The sequence below is a fragment of the Cynara cardunculus genome, assembly GCF_001531365.2.
Source record: "Cynara cardunculus var. scolymus isolate 2C chromosome LG 9, CcrdV1, whole genome shotgun sequence".
NCBI classification, from domain to species: Eukaryota; Viridiplantae; Streptophyta; class Magnoliopsida; order Asterales; family Asteraceae; genus Cynara; species Cynara cardunculus.
Genome location: NC_037536.1, coordinates 15108334 through 15123590, shown reverse-complemented (window position 1 = coordinate 15123590; position 15257 = coordinate 15108334). Strand labels below are relative to the sequence as shown.

Sequence of the window (15257 nt, the reverse complement as noted above, 5' to 3'; positions counted from 1 at the left end):
CGAAGGTCGTTGTCGCCCTAGATTTTTCCAGCATAAAAATTTATTTTACCGACAACTTTGTTTTGTCGATCGATATCTCTTGATAGAGTCCCTTAGTTTGCTTATAATTCCGGCGATTTTGCTCGATTAGGTTGAAGTGTTAAAACTAATATTAATTTTGTTCCAATTGGGATCAAGTGACAGAATAGTGATTGCAAATGATTAATGACAATAATGTATCAAGATTTGTTAATTAGAGACATACAATAATACTCGACAATAAGCGGTCACCTGAAACACTTGAAACAATTCAATTAATCTCTTGGATTCGAATCCATTGAAGTACCTGCTTCATGAGGAGCAGTCTCTCTCTCTCTCTCTCTCTCTCACACACACACACACTTTCACAGCTTAATAGAAAAGACATGCTTCCTTAAGTCAGGTGTCCAGTGTTCTATTCTAGCTAGTGTGTGGCACTATCTTTTGTTTCTTTTGGCCATGGAATATGTTCTTTATTATATGTCCATAATTAATCTTTAACTATTTATTTGCACGACATAAATGAACAACTTATGTCTAGACAAGACAACACAGATCCCCATATAATATATATATATATATACACACACATACATGCATGCATACATGTGCATATGGATACAAGGGCAATGATCTCTTATGCATTGATTGATTGAACTGGCCTACTATATATAAAGCCTATAGTATTTGTTCACTGATTTATCTATATATGACCAAGTTAAAGATTAAGGGAAATGTCGTGGATCCTTCGTGTTCAACAGTTCTCTTTCGGAACCCAATCTAAAGAGTAGGAAAGGACTATAATTAACACATCCCTGTGCTTATAATTGCAAATGGGTGTACTTGAACCTGATCTTTCGCAAGGCAAGAGTGCAATGTATTAGCATAAGGACTTGAGGAAGAGAGGTACCTGAAATTAATGAAATGCAGTCCGGTATGGTATACGTATCAGCGTACCATTTTCTTTGCTGTCCATTATATTTTCATTATTGGTTTCCTTAACTTTATACATATAGGGTGGAATAATGAGATTAAAAGGTGTTATAACCTTAATTTTCATATATGATATATCCATTAGTTTACTATTTTAACTTCTAGTTGTTATTTTGTAACTTAGAGTTTTAAATTTTGGATACATCATTAGAAAGTTTGGGCTGTGAATCATCTAGCTCCTAGTTTCACTACAATATGAATCTTTGCTTCCACACATTTACCAACATTAGAGTTCAACTCATTCAGATTTACCCTATTATCACTCATGTATTTGGGTTTAGAAACACAGTCCCGTGGGGTGGTCTTGTTCTTCACCTTTGTTTCACTTCACCTCAGATCAATGAAGATGTAGGTAATTAGTGAGGAGTCTTGGTTCCATTTCAAGATCAGCAACTAATTTCAGAAGAAGAAAGTGTGCTGCTAGCTAGGTTCTATCAAAAAATTCTCAAATAAGTTGATTTATATCATGGGATGTATATCAAAACATTGTTGATTGATATATATAGATAATAGAAATAATCGAAATGTACATGCATGCATCTAGAATTCTTTCCCATATACCCACATGTACACATATCTATATATCATGTGTGTGTGTATGTAAGTATGCATAAGGAGATTAATGAACTAGTTATATATATCGTAATTAAGATCCAATAGTTAATAATCAAACTACTACAGGCCGGAATGTGAGGGCTGCTTAATTTGTAGTGGCTCTTTTGTTCCTTAAGGAGTTGAAATGGAATCTTATAGAGGAAAGGAGTATTAATTAGATTTAAAATTAAGGAAAAACAGAAGGGAGGGTGGGGTTGGGTGTGGGGTGAAAGTTCAAAAAGATTTTTGTTTTCTTTCATGGAAATTAAATAATACTAACTGTCGACCATTAAGGGAACCGTCTGTGGTTAAAATATTCATTACAATATGATCCACCCTTCACCCTCTTGTATTTATAATCATGGTTTGCATCAAGATCAAAACAAGCCCAATTATATATCTCATCATCATCATCATCAAAATACTTGATCAAGAAAGTTTTCTTGGAAATCAAATCCTAAAAATCAAATTAAGATGACAGGATCAGGTTCTCCCTGTGGGGCTTGCAAGTTCTTGAGAAGGAAATGTGTTAGGGGTTGTGTTTTTTCCCCTTATTTTTGCCATGAACAAGGAGCTGCTCATTTTGCAGCCATTCACAGGGTATTTGGTGCGAGCAATGTCTCTAAACTCCTTGCTCACCTCCCTGTCAATGGTCGTTGCGAAGCAGCCATTACCATAGCCTATGAAGCTCAAGCCAGGATTCAGGATCCCATTTACGGCTGCGTTTCACATATATTCGCGCTCCAACAACAGGTCCTTATTTTATATATATAACCCTCTTTCATTTCCCTACATATACTCTCACAATCTGCCTCTAAATACATTAAAATGATATATAACCCTAAGTTTAACTATACATATGGCTCTGCATTCTAATTGTTTTTTATTTAATTTGTTTAATGTACAGGTGGTTAGTTTACAATCCCAACTAGCTTCTTTAAGGGAGCAGGCAGCTCAAAGTTTAATCAATGGCTCCAGCTGTTCAAACTATGTTGCCAATGATCATAGACCTAATGGGAGACTTCCATCTTACACACCTCCACAAGACATCCAGAGTTGGCTTCAAGAATCAGAAAGTTCATGCAGGAATGTGCCCCAATATGATCAAAACTCAAGCACCAACAACAATGTGGGGAATATGAATGAAATCATGAATTTCAACTCCATAAAAGAAAACAACCAGAATTCACTTCTCAAAGAAGAAGATGGGTCCTTTTCCAGCTTCCAAGAAGGTTCCAGTTACTCCATTGAATCTTTGGACATGCAAATGAGCTACAACAAGGAATGGGCTTTCCAAGAGAATAGTGAAGACCTTCATTCAATTGCTTTTGGCTATATTCACCATTAGTGATCACAAAAGAAAATCAAGATCAGCTTGGGATCCGATCCACCTTCATCAGCTAGAAAATAATTATATATATATATATATGTAGTTTATAATGTTACTCTGTCAATTTTGGTATTCCTATAAAAATATTCCCCCACCTCTATCTGATAGACATGCCATTTTGCTACCTAGCTATTATAAAATAAGGTTAAACTAGGCTACCTAGAAAACCCTAGAAATGTTCATAAGTTTGGAAACCCTAAGCTACCATATGATTGTTCTACTTCTTAGATCTTGTGTAACTTTGGATATGATCCGTTAATTAATATTCGTTTATGTAGTCTTGATCAGAAGAAAAATCTGATTTTTGTTTGTGAGCTAGCTATATATGTTTCTGTGACCTAGCTATTAATTGGCTTATATATAGCTTATAATAATTACCCATGATCATCATGTAGTTAGTAATCATTAATTCCCTTCTTTATGATCAAACCAGGTTTTGTTGCTTATGAGTTGGTCCAAGAGATGAAAAGATTCATTTTTTTTCCATTTTCAGTTCTTAAGTTCTTCCCTTGAAAGCTGGAGCTTGCTACCTAGCAATAGGTATGGATAGAATTGTGACTGTGTCTTCAAGTTTTAACTGCTCTGCCTCTTTGGTTAACCATATTTTAGTCTCTGTGTGTGTGTGTGTCTATATATTTAGTATATGCTAAGTTGATCACTGATGATATCTAGCTTGAATTTGTTTGATTTTTCTTTCATTTTCGAGTATCTGCAGTCATTGCTGATGGTCTGGATCTGCAAAGTTGATATGTATATATCCTAAGTACTGACACAAGATCTCTACTTCTACCTCAAGGTGAAAAGTTTGAAACGGGTGTGAGTTCTCTTGTTACTTTCTTCCCATAATTAACTTGATTAGGGATTAAAAGAAGTAAATGCCATAAATCAGTTTAATATTTATACTCCTGAGTTAGCAGGTTTCTATATATATATATCACATCATCGAGCTGTTCAAAACAATTTGAGGGGAATATATATATATATATATATATATATATATATATATATATATATATATATATATTGAATATGTGTTCTTCAGTGTTTGAGAAACAAACTGTTTTGATAATTAATGATTATGTAGCTTTATTGTTTAATTACATATAATTTTGAGTTGGGTATGGGTGTTGATTCAGGCCTTGGTTAAAGTTCCCATATTGGTTTAGTCTGTGAATCTTGGCTGTTATGGGCTACCTTAAAAAGAAGTTCAATTGCATGGTCTGCAAACACTTCCAGGAAAGCAAAAGAAACACACTGCACATATGTTGGATATGCATTCCAAGCTATATAAATGAATTTTATATGATACTATCAGATGGTTACTTGTGTTATGTGTGAATAAGTCCCTTAGGGTTTTGCAAATTGTTACTTGAAGATGGTGTATATAGTTATATAATTAGTTTTAAGTCTTTGAGTTTGTGTGTCTGAAGTTCCCTGATCTCACATTGATCACACGTACAGCACAAAGACAAACATGCATATCTATATCTATATATATATATATATACACACACACACACTGTGCATACACACCTATTGCTAACTCACTAGTCATCAGAGAGTTACCTATCTTCTTGTAAAGCAAGGGGTTGTGTGTGTGTTTGATACCACCCAATATTATTATCAATTCCTAGCTGTTGAGGCCTTGAGAGCCACACCAATCTCCCATATGAGAGAGAGAGAGAGAGAGAGAGCTTTGCCTAGTTCAAGTTTATGGTTGTGGACTTGGTGTACCTTTTATCATAGTTACCAATGTACACATACACATATATCAAAGCATTGTTCATTAACTTCTTAACTCCATGGAAACTAATTTGACAAAATGAAGTAATTAAGCTCTCTTTGGTGTTTCTTTTTTCAAATAGGCAAAGAGCAAAAGGAGGGTGTAGTCTTTTGGGCATGAACCTGCACCAAGCTAAATGCTTGATGGAGAACACTAGATCTGTTGATGATCACTTGATCATCTGGTGTAGTCTTTTGCCATGAATCTATCTATTTACATCATTCATATATAATCCACTTAATTCACCAGATCTGATGAAAAGCTTTTGAGTTTCAATCTGAATGGTTCTTGAATTTGATCTGCATCAAGATATATTTGGACATGTACAGCTAGCTTAATTTATTTCTGTCTTCTTTAAGTTTAGCTTTTGGACAGGAGCTTTGGTATGTATTAGTTACACTGTTACAAATCTTCACATATATAAACCACAATCAAGCTGGATTCTCATTGATCAATATTCCAATCTACTGAGCATCTTGTCAAGACTTTGTTACAAGTTCACTCTAGGGCTTTAAGGGGAAAGTTTTAACCTAGCTGTAAATGTGGAGTGCCAATATTTATCCTCCAAGAAAGAAAAGAGGTTTCATCTTATATAGAGGAAAAATGTTTCTAGTGTGAGACCGGTGTGGAGTTGGCTCGTTTCAGACTTACTAGCTCACTAGGGTTACAACGATTTTCTTAAAATCGACCCATTTTAAGTAAAGTGATCTAATTGCCGCCTCTAATATTTTACTATGTTTTAATTTGATCAATGAACTTTATTTTCATATTTTTCACAAATTTATTTTTTTATGTTATTGTATCGGTATAACTCCTATCACTCATATGTGTTTAGGGCAAAAGGATAAACCAATATGTTGTTAGCTTATCAATTCCAACACTTTAAAGCAAACATAATAACATGAATAGTCCAACATAATTTTGTAGTGGTTCATTCGGTATAGAAAAATAAGTCGTCATGGCTCTTATAATATTAACAATATTGCAAGTACTCACTTGTACCACGAAATCCAAGTTGCATTATAATGATGCAGCTAAATCTGCATATAATTAAAGCTTGGTCCAAGGACGAATTGTGTGGTTAAAGCGTATGCTTCACAAATAACGGAATGTTTTATGGTCTAACTGCCATGTCCTAAAGAATGTACGTGTTTATAATAACTTGAAAGGTTCTATTTTTATATATATATATACACACACATAGAGCATGTTTTTGAATCCTGAGAGGCAGTTCAACTGGTAAAATTGTGGGTTTGTGACCGTTTCCAATCCCCTTTTGGTCTTTGGAATGTTTGTCTAATTGTTCACTTCATAGTCCATGAGATTAATCGAGGCGGCTACCAGTTAGTTGGTCTAATCATCCATAATTACTAAATCTATACATATTTGTGTTCGATGAAAGTATCAAGAACGTGTTTGATAAATATATATGGAAAACTATCACCATGTTGAATGATTTCCTACTTCTTCCTACAAAAAAAACCCCATATATTTCGATCTAATTTTTTACCTTCGAATATTGTGTGCTTATGTATCTATTTTTGTTTTGTTTTAGGGGTGGATCTAAACGGCTAAATGCACATGTTGCATGTATGCATGAATTTTCATATGTGTAACAATGATTCAGTGCACTATTTACTTTAATCATGTGGTTTAATAGTTTATTTTGTAACACCAACTTTTAAAATGGTGCTAAAATGGTAACACAATAACAAGATCAAAAAGATATTAATCAGAAGTTAAATAAAATTTCAGACTTCAATATCTTTTTAAAAACAAGCGTTATCTTAGTGTTTGTGATTGTATGTATGTATGTATGTATGTATGTATGTATGTATGTATGTATGTATGTATGTATGTATGTATGTATGTATGTATGTATGTATGTATGTATGTATGTNTGTATGTATGTATGTATGTATGTATGTATGTATGTATGTATGTATGTATGTATGTATGTATGTATGTATGTATGTATGTATGTATGTATGTATTGATGGATGAATGTACTAAGACATTTGTATACACATCATGTATATATAATATACATCTTTATGCATTTTAAATTAAAATCAATACCATTCTCTTTAATTTTGTAATACTTCAAAGTATAATGTACTATTCTTCAATCTTTAACCTTTTTCCAAAAAAAATCTGTATTTATATGATAAATATAATATATATTAATTTGTAACAAATTTATAATATTTGTTTTTTAATTTTATTTTGAAGATATTAATGGGTTATTCAACCATTAATTAATTCGTTTACCCACTTTAATTTTTTAACAACCTTTTTGACTAAATAAATAAGTTTGGGTCATGGGCTCGAAGTACATAAAGATTAATTTTTTTTTATTTGAATTTTGAATCCTATTTCTACTTTGCTTTTATTGTTTTTTAATTATTATTCTTATATATTTTTGGTAGAAATTAAATGTAATATGTCTTCAACTTGATAATAAATTAATATATAATAAGCGTAGTTATTGGGTCAAGATAAAGATTTTCGACTTCATATTGAGTTACGTCTTCAAGAAACAAATAATTAGTGATTTAAACTTTCGAAAATACCACATATATAACCACACATATATATATATATATATATAGAGAGAGAGAGAGAGAGAATCATATTTATACGAAAATAAAAACTAAATAAAAAAATATGAAAAACCGTTGAATTACATAACTTTGATCATGACCTGAGGTTACGAGCCACATTGCCCGCACAACTTTATGTTAACTGTTAGTGTAAAATCACATGTAATTTTGCATGTGATTGTTGTTTTTTCTTGTTATCTTGTTTGATTATTATATTCGTTTAAATTTCTACCTCTCTCTCTCTCGATATATATATATATATATATATAGAGAGAGAGAGAGAGAGAGAGAAAGAGAGAGAGGGGGGAAGTTTATTTTGCAAACCACGTTATTTGTATAAACCGTACAAACCCTCGTTCAACCAATCATATTTTTTTATTTTGTTTATTTTTTTGTAATTATGAGATGTTGATTAATTATTTTTATTGTAGATGATATTAATTATGAATATTATCATCTTCATTATATTAATTTTAGAGAAATACATGAAACAATTTTATTAAAATTTATAACCATATATGCAACAACTTAATCAAAAAAAGTATTATATGAAACAATTTCATGAAAAAATTTCATAAGATTAAACAATGAAATCGACGGATAAAGGTGGTTTACATTTGATCGCTCATATATATATATATATATATATATATATATATTGCATAATATACATTATCTTTTGGAATGAATTATTTGAAATAATACTTTTAATTATGACTATAATCCATTTTTTTTTCTAAAATGCAAAAAAAATTAAATTTAGTAGCTAAACTAGTTTCAGTAATAATATATCGTTGGCTATACAAAAGAGCTCGATGAAATAAAGTCGTATATCCCAACAAATATCGACCTAAAAAGCTACAAGTTTTATAGAAGTTGAACTTCAAATGTTAAGTATTAGGTGTAGCTGTTTTTTTTTCTAATTAACAACAAAAATCAAGTAATTTAATAAATGGGAATTTAAAAATTATTTCCTAGGCTAATAAAGTAAGACATGTACGTTTGAATTAATATTTTATGATCATGGATGATTAATTAAATATTTATTTTAATTATAAACCTAATCTTCAGAAATAAATTGGGTCAATAGATAATGCAACTTATGAAAGCTACTAAACTCATAATGTAATCAATCGAGGGGACATTTTGTCTATGCATTTGAGTACAAGATTCTGTGTATTATTGTATTAAAACATTATTAGCTACTTACGTTAGGTGAACCATCTTATTAACACCTTAAATACCATAAAAACGGGGTCGTTTATATATAAGAGTGATCGAGACGTATGACTCAAACATTATCATCGTGCACAAATTGAATATATATATATATATATATATATATATATATATATATATATATATATGTAAGGTGTTTGCGTGTTATCCCGAAGGCGGTGCTTGTTTTAAAATAGGGGGTGTGATTGATATATGTACGTGGATGATTTCTTGAACTCTTGCTGTCGACAAGGCTATAAATACGAGTATAAATGTTTTTATATGTCAAACGTTAGATATAAATACTTACGAATTTGAAAATGGCGAAACAAAATAAATATAAGATAGAATTTATTTGACATGGAAAAGAAAAGAGAAATCACAACAAATTAATACAACTATATACAAGACATCAATATGTCTTCTTTGTTATCTAATGTTACTTAACCAAATGATAGACAAAAATTTCATAAGAATCACATGTGAGAAGACATTTTAGAGTTGACTTAGCGGCTAAGACTATCATAGGCATTCAAATACAACCCCTCTAGATTATACAACCGATACAACATGTACCTATCCACTATCCATTTTTTTATTAAAGGTAGTTACAACCGATCAAATGGTAATCTTTGATGATCGAATGGACGCTCCTCATTTTGTTGTAAGGGTTGTAGGAAAATAAAGAGTTGCATAATAACTCATATATATATATATATATGATATACATACATATTTATACATAGGGAAGGAGTATTTAAATTATGGGGAAGGCACTAGAGGGTTCAAACTCCAATTATCCACGACTTATCTTAGATAAACTACAAAAAACTATGTGCATATTTTATTCCTCCTGACGTACGATCTAGCTTCGTAGATGATAAAATTTCAAGATGACCCAAAAAACAAGGTTTTCCCTTCTAAAATGTCAAAGGCTCATGCGTCCCTAGCTAGCTATTATTGGTCTCATTATCAAAATCTTCACTACCTCCAATACATATACATATACATATACACACTTGTATGTATGTATGTATGTATGTATATATGTCTGTATGTGTGTATATATCTAGAGAGAGAGAGAGAGGCATAGAATTAAAGAGAGTCTAGATATATATAGAGAGATGGAATTATGGGTAACAAGCTTCTTGGCAGCTCTTGATGTCTAATGATCAAGCTCTAACTTAACCCTATATACATATTTATTGGTGTAAAAACGCATAAACTGCGAAATATGGTATTGGATGATAAGATGAATGAACATGATGATGATGATGATGATGATGATCATATATAAAAAAGCAAACTAGGGTTACTAATAATAGAAAGTGAATGATCAGTTCCTCATCATTCTAACAGCAAGTTCTTGAAGCTCACCCAAGTCACTTGGGAAAGGTCTCTTTTTGTTGTTATATATATGTTGAAAAGATATATCATGGTAGTGATCATCTCTGCTTTGTTTCTCTTGAACCCCCATTCCTTCATTATTATGATCAATGGATTCAAGTGAACTCTGTGGTGAAATGTTTCCATTCATGATAGTAGTGAAATTTGGGTAATTTTGATATGCCGCCATTGATCCCGCCCATTGATTATTTGAATCGAAGATTCCTTGCGCGATTTGAGCCTTTGTTTGCATCAACTGTGTTTGTAAGCATGCAACCTATATACATATATATCATTCAAGTTGTAAGATCACCAAATGAGAGAAGAAATTACACCATTAATGCAATGAATTTAACTTATAGAGGTGAAGGTTCAAATAAGAAAGGTAAAATGTGGTTGAGAACATAAGAATAAGTGAATCAATGTAAACACGAAGAAAAGAAGTCTTTTGAAGATCTATGCATATGTGAACACAGGTTTACTTACCTTTTACCAATTATTCACATATGAATATGCACATCTGAATCCATGTTTTGGATCTTATTACTAATCCATACGTTTCTCTCAATCTTTTTGTCTTTCTTTTTTAAACCTCTTACCTCCCTGATTACATATGTGTGTGTATATACCTGTTGCTGCAACGCGAAGATATGGGCAACACAACCATATACCGGATCTTTGATCCTGGCTTGAGCTTCGTAAGCAATAGTGACGACGGCCTCACAACGGTCAGCCACCGGCACATGAAGCAGTAGTTTGGACACATTGCTAGCCCCAAACACCTTATGAATGGCAGCAAACCGAGCCGGGCCTTGTTCCGAGCAAAAATAGGGCGCAAAAATACAATCTGTGGCACATTTTCTTCTTAGAAACTTGCATGCACCACAAGGAGAACCAGTCCCACCAGCAGTTGCCATAATCGAAGAGATCTAATTAATGAAACACAGCAGGCACACGAGGAGAATAGGAAATGGTGAAAAATAAGGGGGTCTGGAGGGGTTTTAAAGGAGGGAGAGGAGACAAAGAAGGTGTGTTTGTAGGGTTGTAAAGTGACACTTACTAATGGCTTATGCAACTATATATGGGATCCATCCTTTCTTTAATAAGTGTAGATAACCACAAGTCCATAACCATATGACCATTGGCATCCTAAAAATAGAGTCTTTTTCATCGTAAAAACCCCGTTCAAACCGAATACTTTTTGTTGCTCGATCAGATAACTTAGGTACAAACAGTTTGTTTTCGAACGTGTAGTTCAATTGACGATAAAACACTATTAAAAACTGGACTTTCACCTACGGATATTTCCAAAGGATCATAAGAGAACGGATTTAAACTCCTCTGCTAACATCAGAATCAGCTTTGAAGTATCTACTCATATGTGTTCCTAAAGGTCAGGTTCTGTGTCAAGCCGGTCACGCTTGCAGATAATCAATCCTCTGGCTAAATATAGCTTTGGCTTTAAATCGATATCGTTTTATTTGTATATATTCAAGAAAGTTGTTTTAATCATGCAATTTCATAATTATTCAAACCTATTAAAGAGATCTTCATTAGTCCAATAAAAAGATGGTATTCAAAAGTAGTTTAAATAATTATATACTTTCCAAAAATAATATAAATTTATTGTATGCTTTAAATACACTTTTTTTCAAAATACTTTAATTAGATAACATTTAATAGAAACAAAATATTTTTAATTCGAATTATTACCTGTAATTTTTTTTGAAGTATATAATATTTATATACGGCAAAAAAAACACATAAACTCACACACCCTCATCATATTTGGTGAGGTTTAAACCTCTGACCTCCGAGGAGGCCAATGACTCACATACGGTTAAAGTATTTTCTACATCTTGAGAACATAGTTTTCATCTCATATTTCTTGATTTAGAGTACATATTTAAACAAAATCAGTATAGTTGAAAACGATTATAAGAATCTAAAGGGTATTCAAATGTGTTATTGTAACACTGAGAAATAATAACCAGATAACTAATTACCTATAACAGAGTAATTAAAATCATTACATTAAGGTTAATAACTTATTTGTTCAATTTTTATGCAAAAGCTAGTTTTTTTTTTTTTTKTCCATTAATTGCATGAAAATAAAACGTACTTTAACTTGATTTCTATTTTGGATAACGTACTTTCAAAAATTCTATTTTGGTATCTAAGATGTAAAGTTATAAACATTTAAGTATATGGGTAACCGGTTGAAGCATTAACCGGTTACCATGTTGATGTGGCGAGTGATGTGGTACTCGGTTAATGCTTCAACAAATAATACTGAGTTGGATATCGCATCACTCAACACATGAGCATCGTAATCCGTTAATGCTTCAACCAGTTACACATATACTTAAATATTTAAAACTTTATATTTTAAGTACCATAATGGAAGTTTTGAAAGTATGTTACACAAAATAAGAATCAAGTTAAAGTACGTTACTTTTTCATGTAATTCACTCTTTTTTTTCATCTATTAACAATTACTAAATTAGATACCACCATATATCTACCATCTACATTAAACAATTTTATTTCAGATACATCTCAACAAAAATAAAAAAAGGGTCCCTTACTAAAACACAAAAATGTTACTGTAACTGTTCAAACGCGTTTTTTCAAAAGTCTGATTAATTAAAACTATAAATAAAAAACCAAATCAAGTCCGTCATGTTCGAACCAACCGCCCTCCAAATATATAATAATATTAAATAATACGATTAAAAACAATTAATTTATTTAATTTTATTAATAACATCATAAAAAGTCAAGTTTAATGAGCGATTCTTCAGTAAGAGAAAAAAGAATGGGGTCCATGTGTAAATTTGATTATTTTGAAAGGGTGTTTAAAGAAACATTTTTCCGCCGAACGCCGCCGCCGAACGTTGCTTCTTGTCGTATTGTCACCGACACGTGTCAGTCACCTAACAAATTGATTTAGTGGGTTATTATTTACGTTAATCAACACTAACTTACAAATTTGACCCATTTTTGGATTTGGTTTTCTAGTCTAGTCCCCCGCCCCCATATTAAGGGGTCACCATTCCTTTGACTTTGAAATTCTCTACCAACAAAATTATATATTACCCATTTCTGTTTCTTTTTTTCGATAACAGTAGATATCTGGATCTGCTTACGTGTATCGACTAATCTTTACATGATCACAGACGGTTTAGAGAATGTTTGTTAGTAGTTTAATGGGGGGCACCATTTATTCGGTCAGCTATGCATGATTTTTTGGTAATGACTTAATGATATAGAAATTGGCTTATTCAGTAAGCTTTATATAGAAAATCAAGTTTTTTCAAACATACCCATCTCAAATCTCGATTAAAAAAACAGGTTTTTTTAATCTATGAAAAAATTATCTCAAACAAAAATAAATTTATACAGACAGATTAATCCACATAGACAATTTTATTCATACATGACTTAATGGTGGAAAACCAACCAAACACCTCCTTAGAGGCATTAGAGGTGAATCTTCATGGCCATAAAAAATTTGACAGTGTCGGGATTTGAACTGAGGAATATAAGATTTCCACTACATCTCTCTAAGCTTTAATTTGTGCCCCACAACCCAAGTGGTTTTCCTTTTACCTTTTTAATGTCGTTTTTAATGTTAAAATGATCAAATATAATAAAATGTACAAGCTAAATAACATAAGATTTCAACCATGGGTGTCAAAGTCAATATAACGTATCACGATATGAATTCAGTATGATTTCGATTAGACATGGCCAAAAATCAGTCCCAGACCAGGCCTAAATCGGCCCCGGTCCCAAAATGTGATCCCGTAACTGGTCTCGGTGTAATCGGGACCCAAATACGAAGGTCTGGTTAAGATGTATGAGACCCGGTTATGAGAACCGATCTCAGTCCCTATCCTGGGCCGGACCCAAACCGGTTCTATGTAAAAATAAAAAATAAAACTCGAATTTTATGTAAAAAAAAAAAATTTGAAGTTATTTTTAAAGAATACAAAAGTTTAATTCTAATACACTTGAAATTATGTAATTGAGTCAATTAAATACACTTAAAAAGTACTTTCTTTTACAAGAATTGTGAGTGTTTGTAATACAGGTTCCAGGTTGGTCCCATAACCGATCCCGGCCGGGTCGGGCCCATTTGGCCATTCTCTAATTCCAATATACAATTGTGTACATACTACATGGTGTGTAAAAAATTATTCGGTCCAATTACAATTAACCTACCAAAGTTGAATATCCAATCGACGAACTATAATTGACCCAAATTCTCAATATTAAAATTGAATAAATCAGTTCTTATATAATAATTCAAACTACAATAAAACTGATCATATTCAATCAAATTGTCATCCAATTATATACATATAATCATGAAATGTAAGAAAATCTATAATTACATATTTATTTCAGAAAGGGTCATTTAACCTAACAGAGTACTGATAAAATCCAACTATTTAAAAGGTCAAATGATTCAAACCTCAACAAAAAATGAATTATTTTTATACATATTTATTTGAGTAATAAATTTCTAACACATCCAAAATGTTCAAGCATCCCCATCATATATAAAAAATATTAACATACCACCAAAATAAAGCATCACTTTATTAAAAAATAAACTTAGAAATTAAGTGGAATGTGTACTTTTTGAACAACAAACATCATCATCAATGTTATCATTAAACTTCTTCCCAAGCTTAGTGACCCTTTTACCGTGACTATATTATTAGCAACTCAGATAAAAAAAATACCTGCGATCGTATGATGTTAAGTTTTTCGTCGTTTTCCAACTTAGAATGCTGACAATAATGATCTAATGGGTCCCAGTCAGCATTCGTCATCGTCGAATCGGTTATGCATTGGCGGTGGTTGAAATAATAGAAAAATATAACGAATTGTAAAGAGAAAAATGGACACTGAAACCATCGAGAGTAGTGTTCGTCATCTTCAATGAAGAAAAATGGCATTTATATCTCCATTTTTCCCCAACCGGTGAATAATGAAACAAAACTAAACGTACCCACGCGTTATACAAACGCTATGGACACGTCTTATGCCATAACGAGCTTTTTTGAACACTGGTATAAATTGGTTGATTGGTTCCTTGCCTTACACCGGTTTTTCTAATTTTTCTACAAATTGAGCAATATTTACCAAACTCCACTCATTAGAGGCTTGCACCAACATTTCATTTTAAAAAACTATATGATAGCATCCTTCAGAAACGTAATTTTTTTGTCGCATCCACCGACGCCACCACCACTACCGC

At 32.0% G+C, this 15257-nt stretch overlaps 2 protein-coding genes across 2 annotated transcripts; one reads left to right on the top strand and one right to left on the bottom strand.

Moving 5' to 3' along the window:
- The first annotated feature begins 2079 nt into the window (after nt 1–2079).
- Nucleotides 2080–2953, top strand: LOC112518740 (LOB domain-containing protein 29-like). Its single transcript, XM_025126550.1, has 2 exons — nt 2080–2358; nt 2513–2953. Exons 1-2 carry the CDS (start codon nt 2080–2082, stop codon nt 2951–2953), a joined length of 720 nt encoding a protein of 239 aa, XP_024982318.1.
- A 6921-nt stretch (nt 2954–9874) lies between these two features.
- Nucleotides 9875–10966, bottom strand: LOC112518286 (LOB domain-containing protein 16-like). The gene is made up of 2 exons (XM_025125929.1): nt 10615–10966; nt 9875–10262 (listed from the first exon to the last, which is right to left on the bottom strand). Exons 1-2 carry the CDS (start codon nt 10900–10902, stop codon nt 9936–9938), a joined length of 615 nt encoding a protein of 204 aa, XP_024981697.1. The 5' UTR covers nt 10903–10966; the 3' UTR covers nt 9875–9935.
- Between the last annotated feature and the right edge of the window lie 4291 nt (nt 10967–15257).